This window comes from Cavia porcellus, unplaced genomic scaffold, assembly GCF_034190915.1.
Source record: "Cavia porcellus strain 051 isolate PalLab524CR breed Dunkin Hartley unplaced genomic scaffold, mCavPor4.1 scaffold_38, whole genome shotgun sequence".
NCBI lineage: Eukaryota > Metazoa > Chordata > Mammalia > Rodentia > Caviidae > Cavia > Cavia porcellus.
The window spans coordinates 10,655,542-10,669,879 of record NW_026947521.1 but is presented as its reverse complement, the minus strand read 5'-3'; the positions used below and the strand labels follow the sequence as shown (position 1 = coordinate 10,669,879).

General features: G+C 48.8%; 3 protein-coding genes across 3 annotated transcripts in view; 2 read left to right on the top strand and 1 right to left on the bottom strand.

The window, feature by feature from the left end:
- LOC101787919 (intermembrane lipid transfer protein VPS13C-like) overlaps positions 1–7,279 on the top strand; it is an 86,759-nt gene extending 79,480 nt beyond the window's left edge. Inside the window, 1 exon segment of the mRNA XM_063243422.1 lies at positions 6,257–7,279. The gene's annotated coding sequence lies outside the window, so the exon portion shown is untranslated.
- Positions 413–4,299, top strand: LOC134474772 (ras-like protein family member 12). The gene is made up of 2 exons (XM_063243421.1): positions 413–449; positions 2,425–4,299. The coding sequence occupies exons 1-2, from the start codon at positions 413–415 to the stop codon at positions 2,772–2,774; spliced, it is 387 nt and encodes a 128-aa protein (XP_063099491.1). The 3' UTR covers positions 2,775–4,299.
- Positions 4,253–11,871, bottom strand: LOC100713971 (organic solute transporter subunit beta-like). The gene is made up of 4 exons (XM_063243481.1): positions 11,283–11,871; positions 6,551–6,716; positions 5,565–5,655; positions 4,253–4,597 (listed from the first exon to the last, which is right to left on the bottom strand). The coding sequence occupies exons 1-4, from the start codon at positions 11,289–11,291 to the stop codon at positions 4,423–4,425; spliced, it is 441 nt and encodes a 146-aa protein (XP_063099551.1). The 5' UTR covers positions 11,292–11,871; the 3' UTR covers positions 4,253–4,422.
- Positions 11,872–14,338: the final 2,467 nt, after the last annotated feature.

Sequence of the window (14,338 nt, the reverse complement as noted above, 5' to 3'; positions counted from 1 at the left end):
TCTTTGGCCATGTTCCCGGTTAGCCGCCGCCTGCTCTACGCAGAATTCCTCATTCCAAGACTTCCAATCTAAATACTGTCCGGGGGAAAGGCAGGCACGCGCCAGCTGGGTCCAATCTCCCGGAGTTAAATACAGGCCAGCCAGGGCCTCCAACAGGGCCATAGTAAAAGGCGCATTAGGCCCGTAGGCCGAGACAGCATCTTTAATAGCTTTGGGCTGTTTAATTTCTAAAGGCTCATAATATCCTCCTCCTCCCCTGCCGCCTACTTGTACCGGGAAGGCGTGAAGTCCAAAACATTCAAAGGGAAGTCGCGACCACACCCTCTGGTGGAAGGAACGTCCTGCTCCTCCCCCAGAAGGGGGCGCAGGAGGTAATCCAGGAAGTAGCTCTCCCTCTAACCAGGGCGGTGCCATGGATTGTGGCCGCCCTCCGGCGGCCACGGGCGGAGGTGGCAGCCCAGGGAGCAACTCCTCTTCCGGCCACGGCGGTGCAGTAGGGCCTGGCGTCCTAAAGGGGGCGACCATGGGTCGCGAGCTTGCCAAGGAGCGGAAGGACCTAAGTTCCTCCCGCAAAGCGGAGTAGCTCGGGCAGGGTGGTGTTTGGTTCCCCTTTTTATCTTCCCGAGCCCTAAGTTCCTCTTTTAACGGTGTAGGAGGGTCATGCTTAGCAAAGACGACCTCCTCTTCTGAGCCTTCCGAATCTGAATCAGAATCGGAGCCCTTGTGTTTCTCTGGAGGCCCAAAGTCAGGTGTGACTTCGGGCTCCTCCGAGCACTCGGATCGAGCTTTGTCAAGAGCCTGTTGGGCTGAGCAAAGCCCTGGGGTTTGTTCGTCCGTCAGACAAGCCCTAATCAGTTCCCACAGGGGTAAAACCATGGGATCCAAGCGTCCCTCTTCTCGGGCGCATCTAAGATCCCCTCCTAACTTCTCCCATGACGGGAGGGTTAGAGAGCCCGTGGGCCAAAACCAGGGGGCAATTTCATTAACATGATCCAGAAATCTCGAAAGGGTGACCCGGTTTATGTAGATGCCTCGGGTCCGCAGCAGGACTCTTAGGGAGTCAGCGAGGGGTTTGCGAGCAGCGTTGCCCACAATGGCGAAACGAAAGCGAAACAAATGCAAAGAAAAAAAGACCGGCATCCACCCGTGTGGCGCTCAAAATCTGTTAGGTGCGTCCACCCAACCCAGGCGATCCAGTACTCACCTGTCCCGGGAACCGCTGTATCTCACGTAGCTAATCAGGGTGAAGAGAAGAGGCGCTCAGGGCCTTCCGTTGTTATTGGACCGGGTTCTCCGTCGTACCGCAGGTGACAGCAGTCGCACCTCCCGGCCGAAGAGGCACGTCGCTGAGTCTTTTACCTTTTTTCCCCGTACTGGCCACCAGATGACCGGAGCCGCGGGAGACAGGAGGCCAGACTCGAGCAGGATCAGCTCTCAAAGTTTATTGCGTACAGTGAACCGGACCTAACAAGGTCCGCCACCCTCAACGTTGGTTCCTCTTCTGCCCGTTGGGGGCAGGAACAACCTCTTATAAGGGGAAGCAGTATCCAATCACAGAGAAGCGCGTCTAACAAGCTGATAGGCTAGCGTCACGGGTAACTGGGCAGACATGACAATTTGGCGGGCTTGTTCAGGCAGGGAAGAACCCGGAAGCAGGAAATGGGCGCCATCATAGGCGGCTTCCCACAATCAAGGCCCACCCTGGGGTCTTCTGTCATCTCCTGGCTGGGCCATTGTCCCTGGGAATGGTGGGTGGGGCAGCCCAGCAGCTTTGGCTTTGGCCTCCAGACTTCTTCCCTATCAAGAGCCCGTGTGCTCTTTCCCCTACTTCCATTCCACGGCATTCGGGCCAGAAGCTTCCAGAACCTTCCCAACCTCAGATGTTCCTTCCGGTCATCATAAGAAGTGGGCCAGGACCAGGCAGGAAGAGATGTTGCCCCTTTTTGTGTCCCCAGCTCATGTGAAATGTCATCACCCCTGCTCTCCCTGGCTGTCCCCTGGGCAGGAAGACAGCTGTCCCTTTGAGTCCCAAAAGCTCTGCCTGCCGCAGGCTTCCTGAGTCACCTGTGTGGTCCCTTCAGCTGCCTTTCTCAGGCCAGGGCCACCACAGGGGCTCATTCCTGCCTGAGGGGCCAGTGCTGTGATGGAGCAAGGAGGCTGGGATGGGGTACCTCAGTCACAAGCAGGTCTATCCGGGGTTCCGCCTCCTTCCTCAGTGTGTCAACTACAACATATTGAGCCCTGACCTGAAAAAGGTACTGCGCTAAGCACTCAGTGCCACTCGTGTTTCTTAGTTCTGACAACTCCGAGAGGCTGATGTCACAATCCCATGATGCTGGTGTGAAAATGAGCTGGAGAAAGGTGAGGAGCTGCGGCCCCTCTGACTGGCCACCTTGCCTGCCCCTCCCTCCCATTTGGTCACAGCGCTGGCCGGCAGGTTCGGCTGCCTCTTCTTCGAGGTCTCCGCCTGCCTGGACTTCGAGCATGTGCAGCACGTGTTCTATGAGGCGGTGCAGGAAGCACGGCGGGAGCTGGAGCGGAGCCCCCCGGCCCGCCCCCTCTTCATCGCTGAGGACAGGACCCCCGTGCACCAGGTGCCGCTCACGGCCCGGCAAGGGCTGGCCGGCTGCACTTTCAACACACTGTCCACCTTCAGCCTGAAGGAGATGCCTGCCGTGGCTCAGGCCAAGCTGGTCACAGTGAAGTCATCGCGTGCCCAGAGCAAGCGCAAGGTGCCCACCCTCACCCTCCTAAAGGGCTTCAAGATCTTCTGAGGCCCATGCCCCTCCTCGGCAGCCCCGGCAGCAGGACAGCGGCTGGCTTGTGATGCCGGCCTTTCTCACCGATGGACTGCTGGCCCCGCCCACTGATGGACAGCTGAACCTGCCTCTGGCACCAAGCAGAGTCCCCACATTGAGCCTAAGGCACTGGGTGGGCTGCTGCTGCTTGATCTCTATGGTGTCCTTTGCACCTAGGACCCTGGAGGGAAACGGCCATTGCCACAGCCCAGAGACCTGCCATAGCAGGAAGAAACTGTGTCCATTCTGCTGCCGTAACTCTAGCCAGGCTAGCTGTGTCCCATGGTAGATGGACAGTTCCCAGAGGCCCCAGGAGGGGCGGCCTAGGGGTCGTGGCGCCACCTGGTGGGAGGCAGAGGCAGCGCAACTGCTTAGAAGTAGGAGCCTGACCCTGCTATCCTCTTCTGACCTCACAGGATACGCGGGTAGTGACCCCAGTTTATTCAAGGAAGATCTGCTTAAGATAATTCTGCGGGGCCGCTGCACAGGCAGGGGCTCCGGGTCGGGTATTCCCAGCGCTTCCCCTTTCAGGGAGGGGAGAAGAGAACCTCCAGTGGGCTTTCATCAGGATTCAGGGTCTTCTTCCCCACTTTGCTAAGGACTGTGTGCACACCCTCAGGACCAGGTCCTCAAGTCTAATGACCAAGGCTGCAGAACACAGTGTCCTCTCTGGTTTCAGGAGAGCCCACAGAAGGCAGGGTCGCATGCCACCTGGCAGCCACCAATGCCGGCTCAGACAGGAACGGTGTAAAGCTTGTAACAGGGTTTGGCCGGACATGTGACCTTCAGCAACAGATCTGAGCTTTCAAAGCCCAGTTTTTTTTTCTTCTAGCACTGGGGATTGAACCCCGGGCCTTCACACTGAGCTATATCCTCAGCTATTTTATTTTATTTTGGGAAACTAAGTTGTCTAGGCTGGGCTGAAAACCTGGGATGCTCCTGCCTCATCCTCCCAGAGAACTGAAATTACAGGTGTGTGCCACTGCGCCCAAGCCAAAGTCCACTTTGGTGAGACAGAACCTGAAGTATGTCGGGCTAATAGAGCAAAGTTTTGCATAGATTCTATGGTGTCCCCCTTAACAGCTTATGCCACAACATCATGGCTCAGATGGAGCCGCAGGTTCCTCCCACTGTTAGCCAGAGGAGCCTCTGGCTTCCTGAAGGGCTGGGAAGGGGATTCTGACTCCAGAATCCTGCTTCCTTCCATGTCAGTGCCCCATTCCAGGAGCTTGGACTCAAAATCCCCCTAACCCAGCCTTCAACCCATTCTATGGAGGGAGAAGCTAAGGCCAGAGGGAGGCTGTGAACCATTCCAGGCCACCCGTGGAGGGTCCCTGCCAGGCTTCCCGAGCCCTAGGCTGCTAGGGGTTTTGCACTTTTCTTCAAGCCACTTGTGTGTTTGTGTATATGTGCGTGTGTATCACAGCCACTTGAACAGTCTGTGCACTTCCCACTGCCCACTACCAGAAGCATTTTTAATAAAAGATTTTTTTAACTATCAGGAGCACTGTTTGACTGCAGTTCATTGTATCTGCTGATAAAAGCAGGCTGCTGGGGGAGGAAGCCCCGACGTCTGGCTGTGGGGAGCCCTGTCTCCGGCAGTGTGGTGTGGGCCGTGCCTGCTCTAGCTCTCGGTTTCTTGCTCCTTTAATTCAGTCCACAGCGGGACCAGGGCTGGCTTTTCTGTGAGCAGTATCTCTCCTAGGTTGTTCAGGCTGTTGTTGTTGCCACTGGTTCTGGCCTCCTTTAGATGCAAGAGCGCAGGCGTTTCTTTTTCTTGTGGCTGCAGCTTTCGGTTTCTGGGAGGATGGAGGAGGAAATGTGGTGTAAAACGCCCAAAGCAGCCATCAGGCCTGACGATGTAGGCCTGTCAATCCTGCACACTGGGAGGTTGAGGCAGGAGGATCACAAGTTCAAGGCCAGCCCGGGCAGCTTAGCAAGACCTCATCTCAGAATAAGAACTAAAATAAAACTGATGTAGCTCACAGCAAAGGCTGTAGGTTAAATGCTTAGTATTCTCTGTCTCATGTCCAGCTGGAAGGCCTGTGTTCCTTGTCCCGACCATACTGGGCCTGGCCTAGGGGCGGTCATCCTATGATGGACACCGACTCTGTCTCTGCACTCACAGCTCTGCTGCAGCCTCCCCTCACTGGCCACGTGTGTGGGTGCCCGCCCTCCAGCCGTCCATCCTCTCGGTTGTTTTTACTCATGATGCTCTGGCTTTCCTGGAAGGTGCAGGGCTGCCTGAGGAGTGAGGCAAAGCTGCCCTCTGCTTTTCTTTTTTCATTCCCCGTAGTGGTGGTGGAACTCTGGCCCTTCCCACTGAGCTATGCCCAACCATTTTTATTTTTTGAGACATGTCTCTCTAAGTTGCTCAGGCTGGGCTCAAATTTGTGGTCCTCTCGCCTCAGTCTCTCAGAATGCTGGGATTACAGGCAAAGGCCATCACTTGAGAGTCAGAGCCAGCTTTTTTTTTTTTGTACTGGGAATCAAACTCACAACCCTGCGCTTGCCAGGCAGGCACTTATGCCACTGAGCTAAATCCCCAGCCCAGAGGCAGCTTCTCAATGGCTGCACTCCTCTGGATCGTACCTGCAAGAGCTGGGAGGTGGTCGTCAGGGACAGCTGCTGTTTTTAAAAGAGCTTTGGGTTCTCAAAGGAGCTGGAAGGCTCCATTTGCTGTCCCAAAGGCCATTGCCCTCCCTAGATGTCCCTCCAGGCAGGTAGGGCCACTCCCCTCCAGAGACCCCCAGAACAGCCCCTCACCTGTTGGCCTGGACATTCCTGACCAGGAGGAACAAGCTGAAGGTGACCACCACGGCTGTCAGCGCAAGGATGGAGTAATTCCAAGCAGCCGCTGAAGAGGGACACACGGGGCAGGCTGTTGAGGACAGGACTGGCACCCCTCTAGCCCCCCAAGAATCAGCCAAGACTGGGTTCAGATCCAGCCCATGGCAGGGGCTGTACCCTGCCGTGCAGAGGAGCTCTGAGCTCTGGCTCTGGGGACTTTTGAGAAGGGAGATGCGGTCTGCTTTGGGGGAGGCAGCGTTGTAGCTGGATAACAGGGTGAGAGGGCGAGGGGCCGAGATGACTTTTGCAGTCTTCAGTTTGATCCTGTGCAGCGCAAGGAAGAGGAAGGAGGGAGGGCGGGGAAGCAGGGGTGACAGACGGGATCCAGGAGCTGTGAGCAGCTAAATTAAGAAAAAGAGGCTGATTGGACTGTAGGGTCCCCATGAGGCAGGCTGCAGCCTCTGGGCTTTGCAGTGGCTCCTCCCTTTGCTGGGAATGTTCTCCCCACATCTGCAAGACTGAGTCTTTATTAGAAGGTCCCCTTCTCAGTGGGCCCTCCCATGACTTCTCCTGCTGCACTCTGACTGGTTTCTTCTCTGTGTGATCTTACAGCATGTCATCTCTGCTCTGTGCATGTTCATCATTTACTTTATTTTCTGTCCCACCAGAACAGCACCCCTCAAGGAGATGATGTTTGTATTGTAACCGTCAAGTGCTGGAACAACACACAGTAGGAGCTTGCTCAGTGCAGATGACTGGGTGACCCGGTGAGTGGCCACTGCCCATACCAGGGGGTGGGGTGGGGTAGGGGGTACAGTACAGCTCAGGCCCGAGGTGCGGCAAATGTGCCATTTGACTGGGGTCTGGAGACCCCACCTGGGTTTCAGCCAAATCCTGCTTTGTGCTGAGTGCCCCCCCACCGGATGCCACCCCACCTCTGCCACCTGTCCCTCACCACTCACCATCTTCTACACGGAAAAACCAAATCATTTCCTCCAGCAGCCCCTGGGGTACTGTGGGGCCAGCTGGGGTTCCCGTGGCCTCCTCGCTTGCATCCATGGCCCTGGTCCTTAGCTGCTTCACTAGCTTCCTAGGTGCCAAGTCCTGAGCAGATGAGTCCTGAAGACCCTGGAAACAAAGCAGAGAGCATCACTGGACACTGCAGCCCAGTCTGATCTCCCCTCTGGGCCCAAAGCCAGCTTGCCAAGGTCTCCACACCAAAACATGCTGAACACAGGCGCAGGCAGGAACCTACAGGTGGCAGTGACTGAAATCCCTATGAAAACCCAGCATGGCACGCGTGAGAAGGGGTTTTGAGCTGGGAGTGAAGAGGATGAAGCCAGTGATGGGCCATGAGACTCTTAGAGAGGACATTCTACGACCCCAACCTCTTGGGGCTAGCCAATCGAGGTAGCCAATCGAGGGCTTTTACTCGAGCACGTGACAAGGCTGGGCCTATCACAGGCTCCGGTTTGGTGATTTGCACACCTGAGACCCAGACTGGAAAGAGAAGGAGGAGCCAAAGGAAGCAGTTGTGCCTGGGCCGGAGGTGCTGCACAGATGAGCAGAGTTGGTTTCTGTTGTTTGGAAGGGAAGGACCCTATCCCATGCTCTTTGGCTAAATTTCTTAATTTGAACCTGTTTGCATTGGTGCAAAATAAAGTAGGTTGCATTGTGTTGACCAGACCTCAGACAGTCTCAAAAAGGCCTCAAAATTTGTGCTACCTTTCTATTACTACTTAACTAAAAATTCCTCACATGGGCCAGGGATTTAGCTCAGTGCCTTAAGTGCCTGCCTGGCAGGTGCGAAGGTGTGAGGTTGCTAGTTCAATCCCTGGTACAAAAAAAAAAAAAAAAAAAAAGATTACAAATTCCTCGTATCCATATATAAAGAAATGGTAGCTGGCTCATGCTTGTAATCCCAGCACTTGGGAGGCAGAGGCAGGAGGAGCACCACAAGTCCCTTGAAGAATAAAAGACAAAATAAAGATAGAGACAGAAATCAATGAGGTGCAGGGGGAAAGTAGAGAAGATGAACAAACCCAGAAGCTAGGGTTTGCTTTGGTTTTGCCACACTGGAGGTTGGACCCAAGGTCTTCTTCGCTCTGAGCCCTGGCCCCAGCTCTTTTTATTTTGAGACAGGATCTCAAAAAGTTGCTAAATTGTCAGTCGTCTCCATATCAATGACAGTTGCTGCAATCCCAATCAAAATGGATTTTTTTGAGACCCTTGATGCGTGTATTCTAAGTATCAGCCTTGTTAGGTAAGACACTAGCTGCACAAATGCAGTTTCGGAACACAGGACGTACTTTTGATACAAGACTCCTAGAGAGAAGGACCAGAGTTGAAATTCGAACCCTTGTACATGTGGGAACTCGATACACAATAAAGGCAGCTCTGATATTCGTAGGAATAGAAGGAATTATGTAATAGAAGGGGAGAGGAGACTGGCTCACAATAAATGGACCAACACAAGCATGGGCGAATCTCTAACAGTCTCCTTGAGGAAAATGTTAGAGGAAAATGTAAAGTTAAGAGAAGGGCGCAGAACGTCCTGAGCAAAACCATGCACGTTCAAGTCATTCGATGGGTAAGCATATGAAGGAACGCTCCGACTCGTTGATGACCTGAAGAATGAAAAGGGAAACCAGAAGGAACTGGCACTTGGCAGGCTCCACCAAATTATCTCTCCAAGAGCCCCATGTCTCACTGGATGTCTCAAGTAAAACTGTCTCTTTCCTTGTTGACAGAGGCCACCTATGGTATTCTTCCTGAGTTTTCAGGGCAGTGTTTCTGCTCTGCAGGCTCTCTTATGGGAATTGACAGCCAGCTTACATGATCTCCCCAGACAGGACCTACTTCCTGCAGATTCCAAAACTTTTCCATTACACACAACTTCTCAGTATCCCAAACTATCCTGTACTTCTTTTTGATAATCTGCTCCAAAAACTCAGTTTCTCTTATACTCTCTGCCCATGGGGGTCAGACTCCCAAGCCAACTGTCATGTGCTGCTGACTCAGCCTCTCCCCTTCCTCCTCCACTGTCAACCCTACAGTCTGAGACATCTCCAATCCTATTCATGCCAACACATTACTTGTAATTCACCTCAAACACCCCTCACTTTCCCCATATCCAATAGCCCCTAAACATCAACAGGGGCTCAAACCTATAATCTGCTGCTTATTATCTAATGGGTCTCCAAAAGTCACTCACTCACCCTTCAACTCCACTATTGTCCCTATCCTCACATCCAGTGGCTTCTATCACCAGTCCAAGATCCTGGAGATACTAAAAATGCAATTGATAGTGTCAGTTCATCTGGTGGTGCCAAATGCTTATGCTATACTCTCATTTTTCTTTGTGTACCTTTCACTTTTCTGTATTATACCTAAATGATACATTTTTAACTATTTCCTGACACCTCAATTGCCAAGATTTCTTTGCCTTTCCATGGACAAATCCAGACACTGCAATCTACACAACTTATTTAGAGTCCTACCTCAAGGCTTCACGGACACTCCACACTTCAGCTGAGCCCCTGCTGCTGATCTCGTGGCTCTCAACCTTTTTTTTTTTTTTTTGTGGCTCTCAATCTTAAACCTGACTTTCTTCTCCAATATGCAGATGAGCTTCTCCTCTATTCTCCAGTCTATCCTCTAACTACATAACATCCAGCTACCTTTCTCTACTATCTCTCAAGTCTCAAACATAGGGTGTTCCCTACTAAAGCCCAAATAGCTTCACCAAAGATTAAATACCTGGGTCTCACTCTCATCCCCACCTATAACCTCAGACCACAGAGCCCATCTCCATGATCTCCAGGTGCTAACTTCAAAACAAGTTTTATCTTTTCTAGATTTAAAAACTTCTTTTATCTCTGGATTCCTTACTTTGCTACACTAGCCCAACCTCTTTATAAAGCATCCACAGGTTCTTTATCAGAAGCCTCACATCCACTACTCCTATTTCTCATTTTCTAAATTAAAAGAGGCTGTTTCAAAGGCCCCAGCTCTCATTCTCCTTAGGCCAAACCAAGATTTCTACCACTGAAGATCATAATGCTGTAGGAGTTTTAGTACACACACACACACACACACACACACACACACACACACACACACTTCTTTCCAAGCAGTAGCCTATCTCTCAAAACAGACAACATGATACAAAGCTGACCTCCCTGCCTTTGTCCACTTGCTTCAGCAGCCTCACTAAGACAAGGGGCCAAACAGTTCACTTTAAAACAGTCAATTATTGTCCACCTACCCCATTGCTCCAGTGACCTTATTTTACACAAGATACTTCCTGCCTTAATGACATCTCACCTACAAGTTGACTTAATTCTTATACAGGATCCTACAATCACCATCTCTGTTAATATCTCCCTGAACCAAGCCACCTTACTTCCCACCTCTGATGAGACCCCTTACACAATTATAGTGAGGTCCTGCAGATGACTCCTACTCCCTTCCCTCACATTAACAGTATTCATCTCCCTACAGCTTCTGATACACAGTTCATAGATGACAATACAGCCAACACAAACCCTCAAAAGAGGACAAAATATTCTATAATCAAAGGCTTCAAGTCATAGAGGCAAGCTCACTGCCACTCAAAACATCTTCCCAGAAAAGAAAACTAATTGCCCTCACATGGGACCTCACACTAATGACAAAATCATAAATATCTATACTGACTCCAAATATACATTCAACATACTTTACTCTCATACTATGTAACAAATATGAGATCTAAGTAATCACAAGGGACCCCTAATCACTAATACACCTCTCATTCTTAATTTGTTAGAGACAACACAACTTCCAAAACAAGTAACAATCATTCACTATAAGGGACACCAAACATCATCAGGTCTATCTGTCAGGATAGTACCTGTGTGAACACACAGGCTAAATTAACTACACAACAACCATATGTCTCTCATCTTTCCCCCCTTATCCCAAACACATTGACTTCACTTCAATATTCATCTACACAGTGACAGTTAATTCACAAACCCACAAGTTCTTCCTCCCAGATCAATGTTTTAGACCTCATCATACATACATACATACATAACATACATAACTGCTTTCATCTAGACAGTCAAGCCCTATATAAACTACTAAGTCTACTCACTACTCATTCCTCTCTAAAAATATTCATCAGGTCACTCACAGCTGTTTTGTGCCAAAACCTCTCCTCAGAGACATTTATCTGCTTCTTTCCCAACCTATCAACTTTGTGAACACACTCCAAATAAAGACTAATAGATTTTACACATGTGCCTCATCATAAGACCTACACACCTCCACCTCACCCGTTCATAGCCCAGTGTTCTGTTACTCTCTTTACTTCCTTGGCATTTTTTACTGCTGGTCCTCATACTGCTGCTGCTGTCATACTTCAATCTCTCCCTACAACACCAAAACTTTTATTGTTCACTAAAATTTTAGATTCAAACACCTTACACTGCCTAAAACAAAGCCTTCAGTCTTACTCCCCCTTCCACTACTCCTATTCATTCTCCTTCTAGGACACACGGCCTTACTGACAGTCTACTGCACAGTTTTCAACCTCACTATTCCTTTCTCCCACATAAATCCCAGCCTAAAATCTCAAGTTCAAATAAAAATTCTCCAATATTACAACACACAACAAATAACCCCAGCTCAAACCCAGCATCTCCCTACCTTTTCCATAATGCCCACATCTTCACCCCAACATCTCCAAATCTGAAAACAAAACCTGTATGATGATTAACTACCTGGCCATCCCCAGGCTAGCACAAACCCATGGGCCAGCATACTAGGAAGACCTGGTGAGCATGCGCAGAACCTACAGAGACATGCACTTGCAGAGAAGGTTAGGTTCCTTGCTCGGGAGCCGTGCACATGCAGAAGCAGTTAGGCTTCTCGCTCGGGAGCCGTGCACGTGCAGAAGCGGTTAGGCTTCTCGCTCGGGAGCCGTGCACGTGCAGAAGCGGTTAGGCTTCTCGCTCGGGAGCCGTGCACGTGCAGAAGCGGTTAGGCTTCTCGCTCGGGAGCCGTGCACGTGCAGAATCGGTTAGGCTTCTCGCTCGGGAGCCGTGCACGTGCAGAAGCGGTTAGGCTGCTCGCTCGGGAGCCGTGCACGTGCAGAAGCGGTTAGGCTTCTTACTCAGAAGCCGAGCGGGTGAGGTGGTTGCGTTTCTTGCTCAGGACTTGTGGAAATGCGCATGTACAGGGCCATTAGAGCCTAGAGATTGGATAAAAGAGGTTGCTTGGCGTTCATTGAAAGTCAGTGAGAGGTCAAAGGGGCCTGAGATTCTGCCATGAAGAGGGTCTACAGGTTGCCCGGTGAGGACCAGAAACCGCCAAGCAACAGAGACGATGGGAGGAGTCACGGGGATGCCATGCCAGGCATCTTTGACAGCTCAGTGCCCGAGCTCCACAAGGCTGCCCGCAAGGGCGACAAGGCCAAGGTGGAGCATCTCCTCCAGAAACCGGACACAGTTTACAGAGACAGCAAGCAAAGGTAATGGGGCTGCAGGCCCGGGGGCTGTGAGTGGGGCCAGGATGATGCGGGAGAGGAAGAAGTGGGTGAAGCGGGGGCAGGGGGATTCCCACCACCCTGGGAGGCAAAGCTGGCCAGAGAGTCGATCCTCAGGTGGTGTCCATAAGCTGCAAAATAAAAACCAAACATTCACTGGTTTTTAGTGGACTTATACTTCCTGTGTAGACTACATTATTGACTGCAGAAAAGCTATTTAAACATGGTAACACGTGTATAGAGTTTTATTCTTAGTATCACGTTAAGAGATGTACTGTTGTACATATTATTTAAAAAGGGAACTATGACATGTTTCCTGTAATCTACAAACTTAGGGTGGAAACTTAACCTGATGAAAATCTAGTGTCCATTTACTATCAGTGTACACCTGTGCATGTATGTTCTTTACTAAGGAACCTTATAAGAAAACTGAGATGGGAAGGTGGCTGCATGTTCTTGACTAGAAAGTTCTGTTAGTCTCAAAATGTGAGCTTTCTGTGTATCAGCTTTATAGAAGCTAAATTAAAAAATCGCATAAGACTTGAGTGTCCGTAGCCTCTTTCGCTATGGGGTCACTAAGAAAATGTAGTGAAAGCCCACCTTCGTAGGTATCACGGTAAGTCATTTTCACAAATTAATTGTTTTCCAACAGCCCAAAAGATAAATAAATGAATGTAACTTAGTAGAAAACCTGGAAACATTCAAATATCTGTCAGATTTTAGAAGTTGAAAAATTGGAATGACTCATGAATGAAATGCCTGTAAAGTGTTTCCAAAAAACCTGGATTTTTATGTCACAAAAGTTTCTGGTGGTGTATTGATTAAAAATTTTATATCATACAAAATGAGAAAAGTAGCAAAAGAAAACACATAGCCTATTTGAGCCTTCCTAAGAATGACACCAACAATGAACATTCATTTTTTTGTGTTGGGGGTTGCTCCTAGAACATGGTGCATGCGAAACACACTACCACTCAGCCATCCCCTTCCCCACCTGCATTCTGAAGGTTGACTACCAAAAGAAAAATTAAATTCTCATTTATATTGGAAAATCATTAACAAAATGAAAAACATACTTGTGAGACATTTATTACAAGGGCCTGGGATATTAACTCAGTGGCACAGTGCCCGCATGAAAATGTGAGGTCAGGAGTTAGATTTGCAGTGCCAAAAAAAAAAATAAAATAATAAAATAAAATAAAATAAAGGAGAGATAAATAGATACATCATAAAATACATCATACATCAGATGAAACAAAATCATACATACATACAGCAGATAAAAATGTATCTTAAACTTACAGGGTAATTTTTAAAAAATCATCAAAGAAAAATATTGAATACTAATTTACTTCCATGCTAGATAGCACACACCTCATATCCTGGGCTGTACTGCTGAGCTATATTTAACTCTAAATTATGTGGTTGGTTTGACAAGTGACCTGTAAACATAAAAAGAAATGTTTAATGTCCCTGATAAGGGGAATTTAATTTTACAAAGGAATCAAATGTTTTCCAGTTACAGAGTGTGAGAATGAAGAAAAGTTTATTCTGCTGCTTAAAACTGGAGATGGCTTATGACTTTTTCAAATAGGAAATTTGATATAAGTACTATACCACAGTTTAGGAAAGCATGTCTCCACCAATCAGCTCTCTTCTAGAATATCTTTAGGACATACAGAGACGAATTTAATGTGCCTTTCTTCAGTATTGCTTAAAATAGTGATGGATTCACAGAAGAGATTGTATCAGTTGCAGTGCATTCATAGGATGGAGTGATATATAATCACTGAAATTGGCATCACATCAATATATTCTTAACAGGGAAAGATGCACTTTCATATATCCACTGAGCAAAGAGTCAGTTTAATTTTGCATACACATAGATAGGCTGCAGTCTTGTTTTAGACAGAAAATGTATACAAATTGTGGCAAAATTTGTTATTTTCAGGCATTTGACATTTTCTGTTCTTTTTTATTATCGAGAAGTTCATTCTAGTTGTAATATTTAGGAGTTTATTAAATTTTTTCCTTCTAACAGTTTCATTGGCCCAGAAACAATGCTGAGTATTCTATATTTTGACATTTTTGTGCCTTGCATTTTGCATGTTATGATTAGTATTGGCAACGGTACTGTGTGCTCTTCTTTCCTTTCTCTTATCCTTGATTTCTATAGTAGACATGAAACTCTAGTGAAAGTTGACTATTAATAAAATAA

Excerpts from the sequence above, each read along its gene's own strand:
- LOC100713971 (XM_063243481.1), bottom strand. Across the intron at positions 5,656-6,550 it reads GTTTTTCCGTGTAGAAGATG|CGGCTGCTTGGAATTACTCC; the intron begins GTGAGTGGTGAG and ends GTCCCTCTTCAG. Across the intron at positions 4,598-5,564 it reads AGGAATGTCCAGGCCAACAG|AAACCGAAAGCTGCAGCCAC; the intron begins GTGAGGGGCTGT and ends CCATCCTCCCAG.
- LOC134474772 (XM_063243421.1), top strand. The coding sequence starts at position 413 with ATGGATTGTGGCCGCCCTCCGGCGGCCACGGGCGGAG. Across the intron at positions 450-2,424 it reads TCCGGCGGCCACGGGCGGAG|CGCTGGCCGGCAGGTTCGGC; the intron begins GTGGCAGCCCAG and ends ATTTGGTCACAG.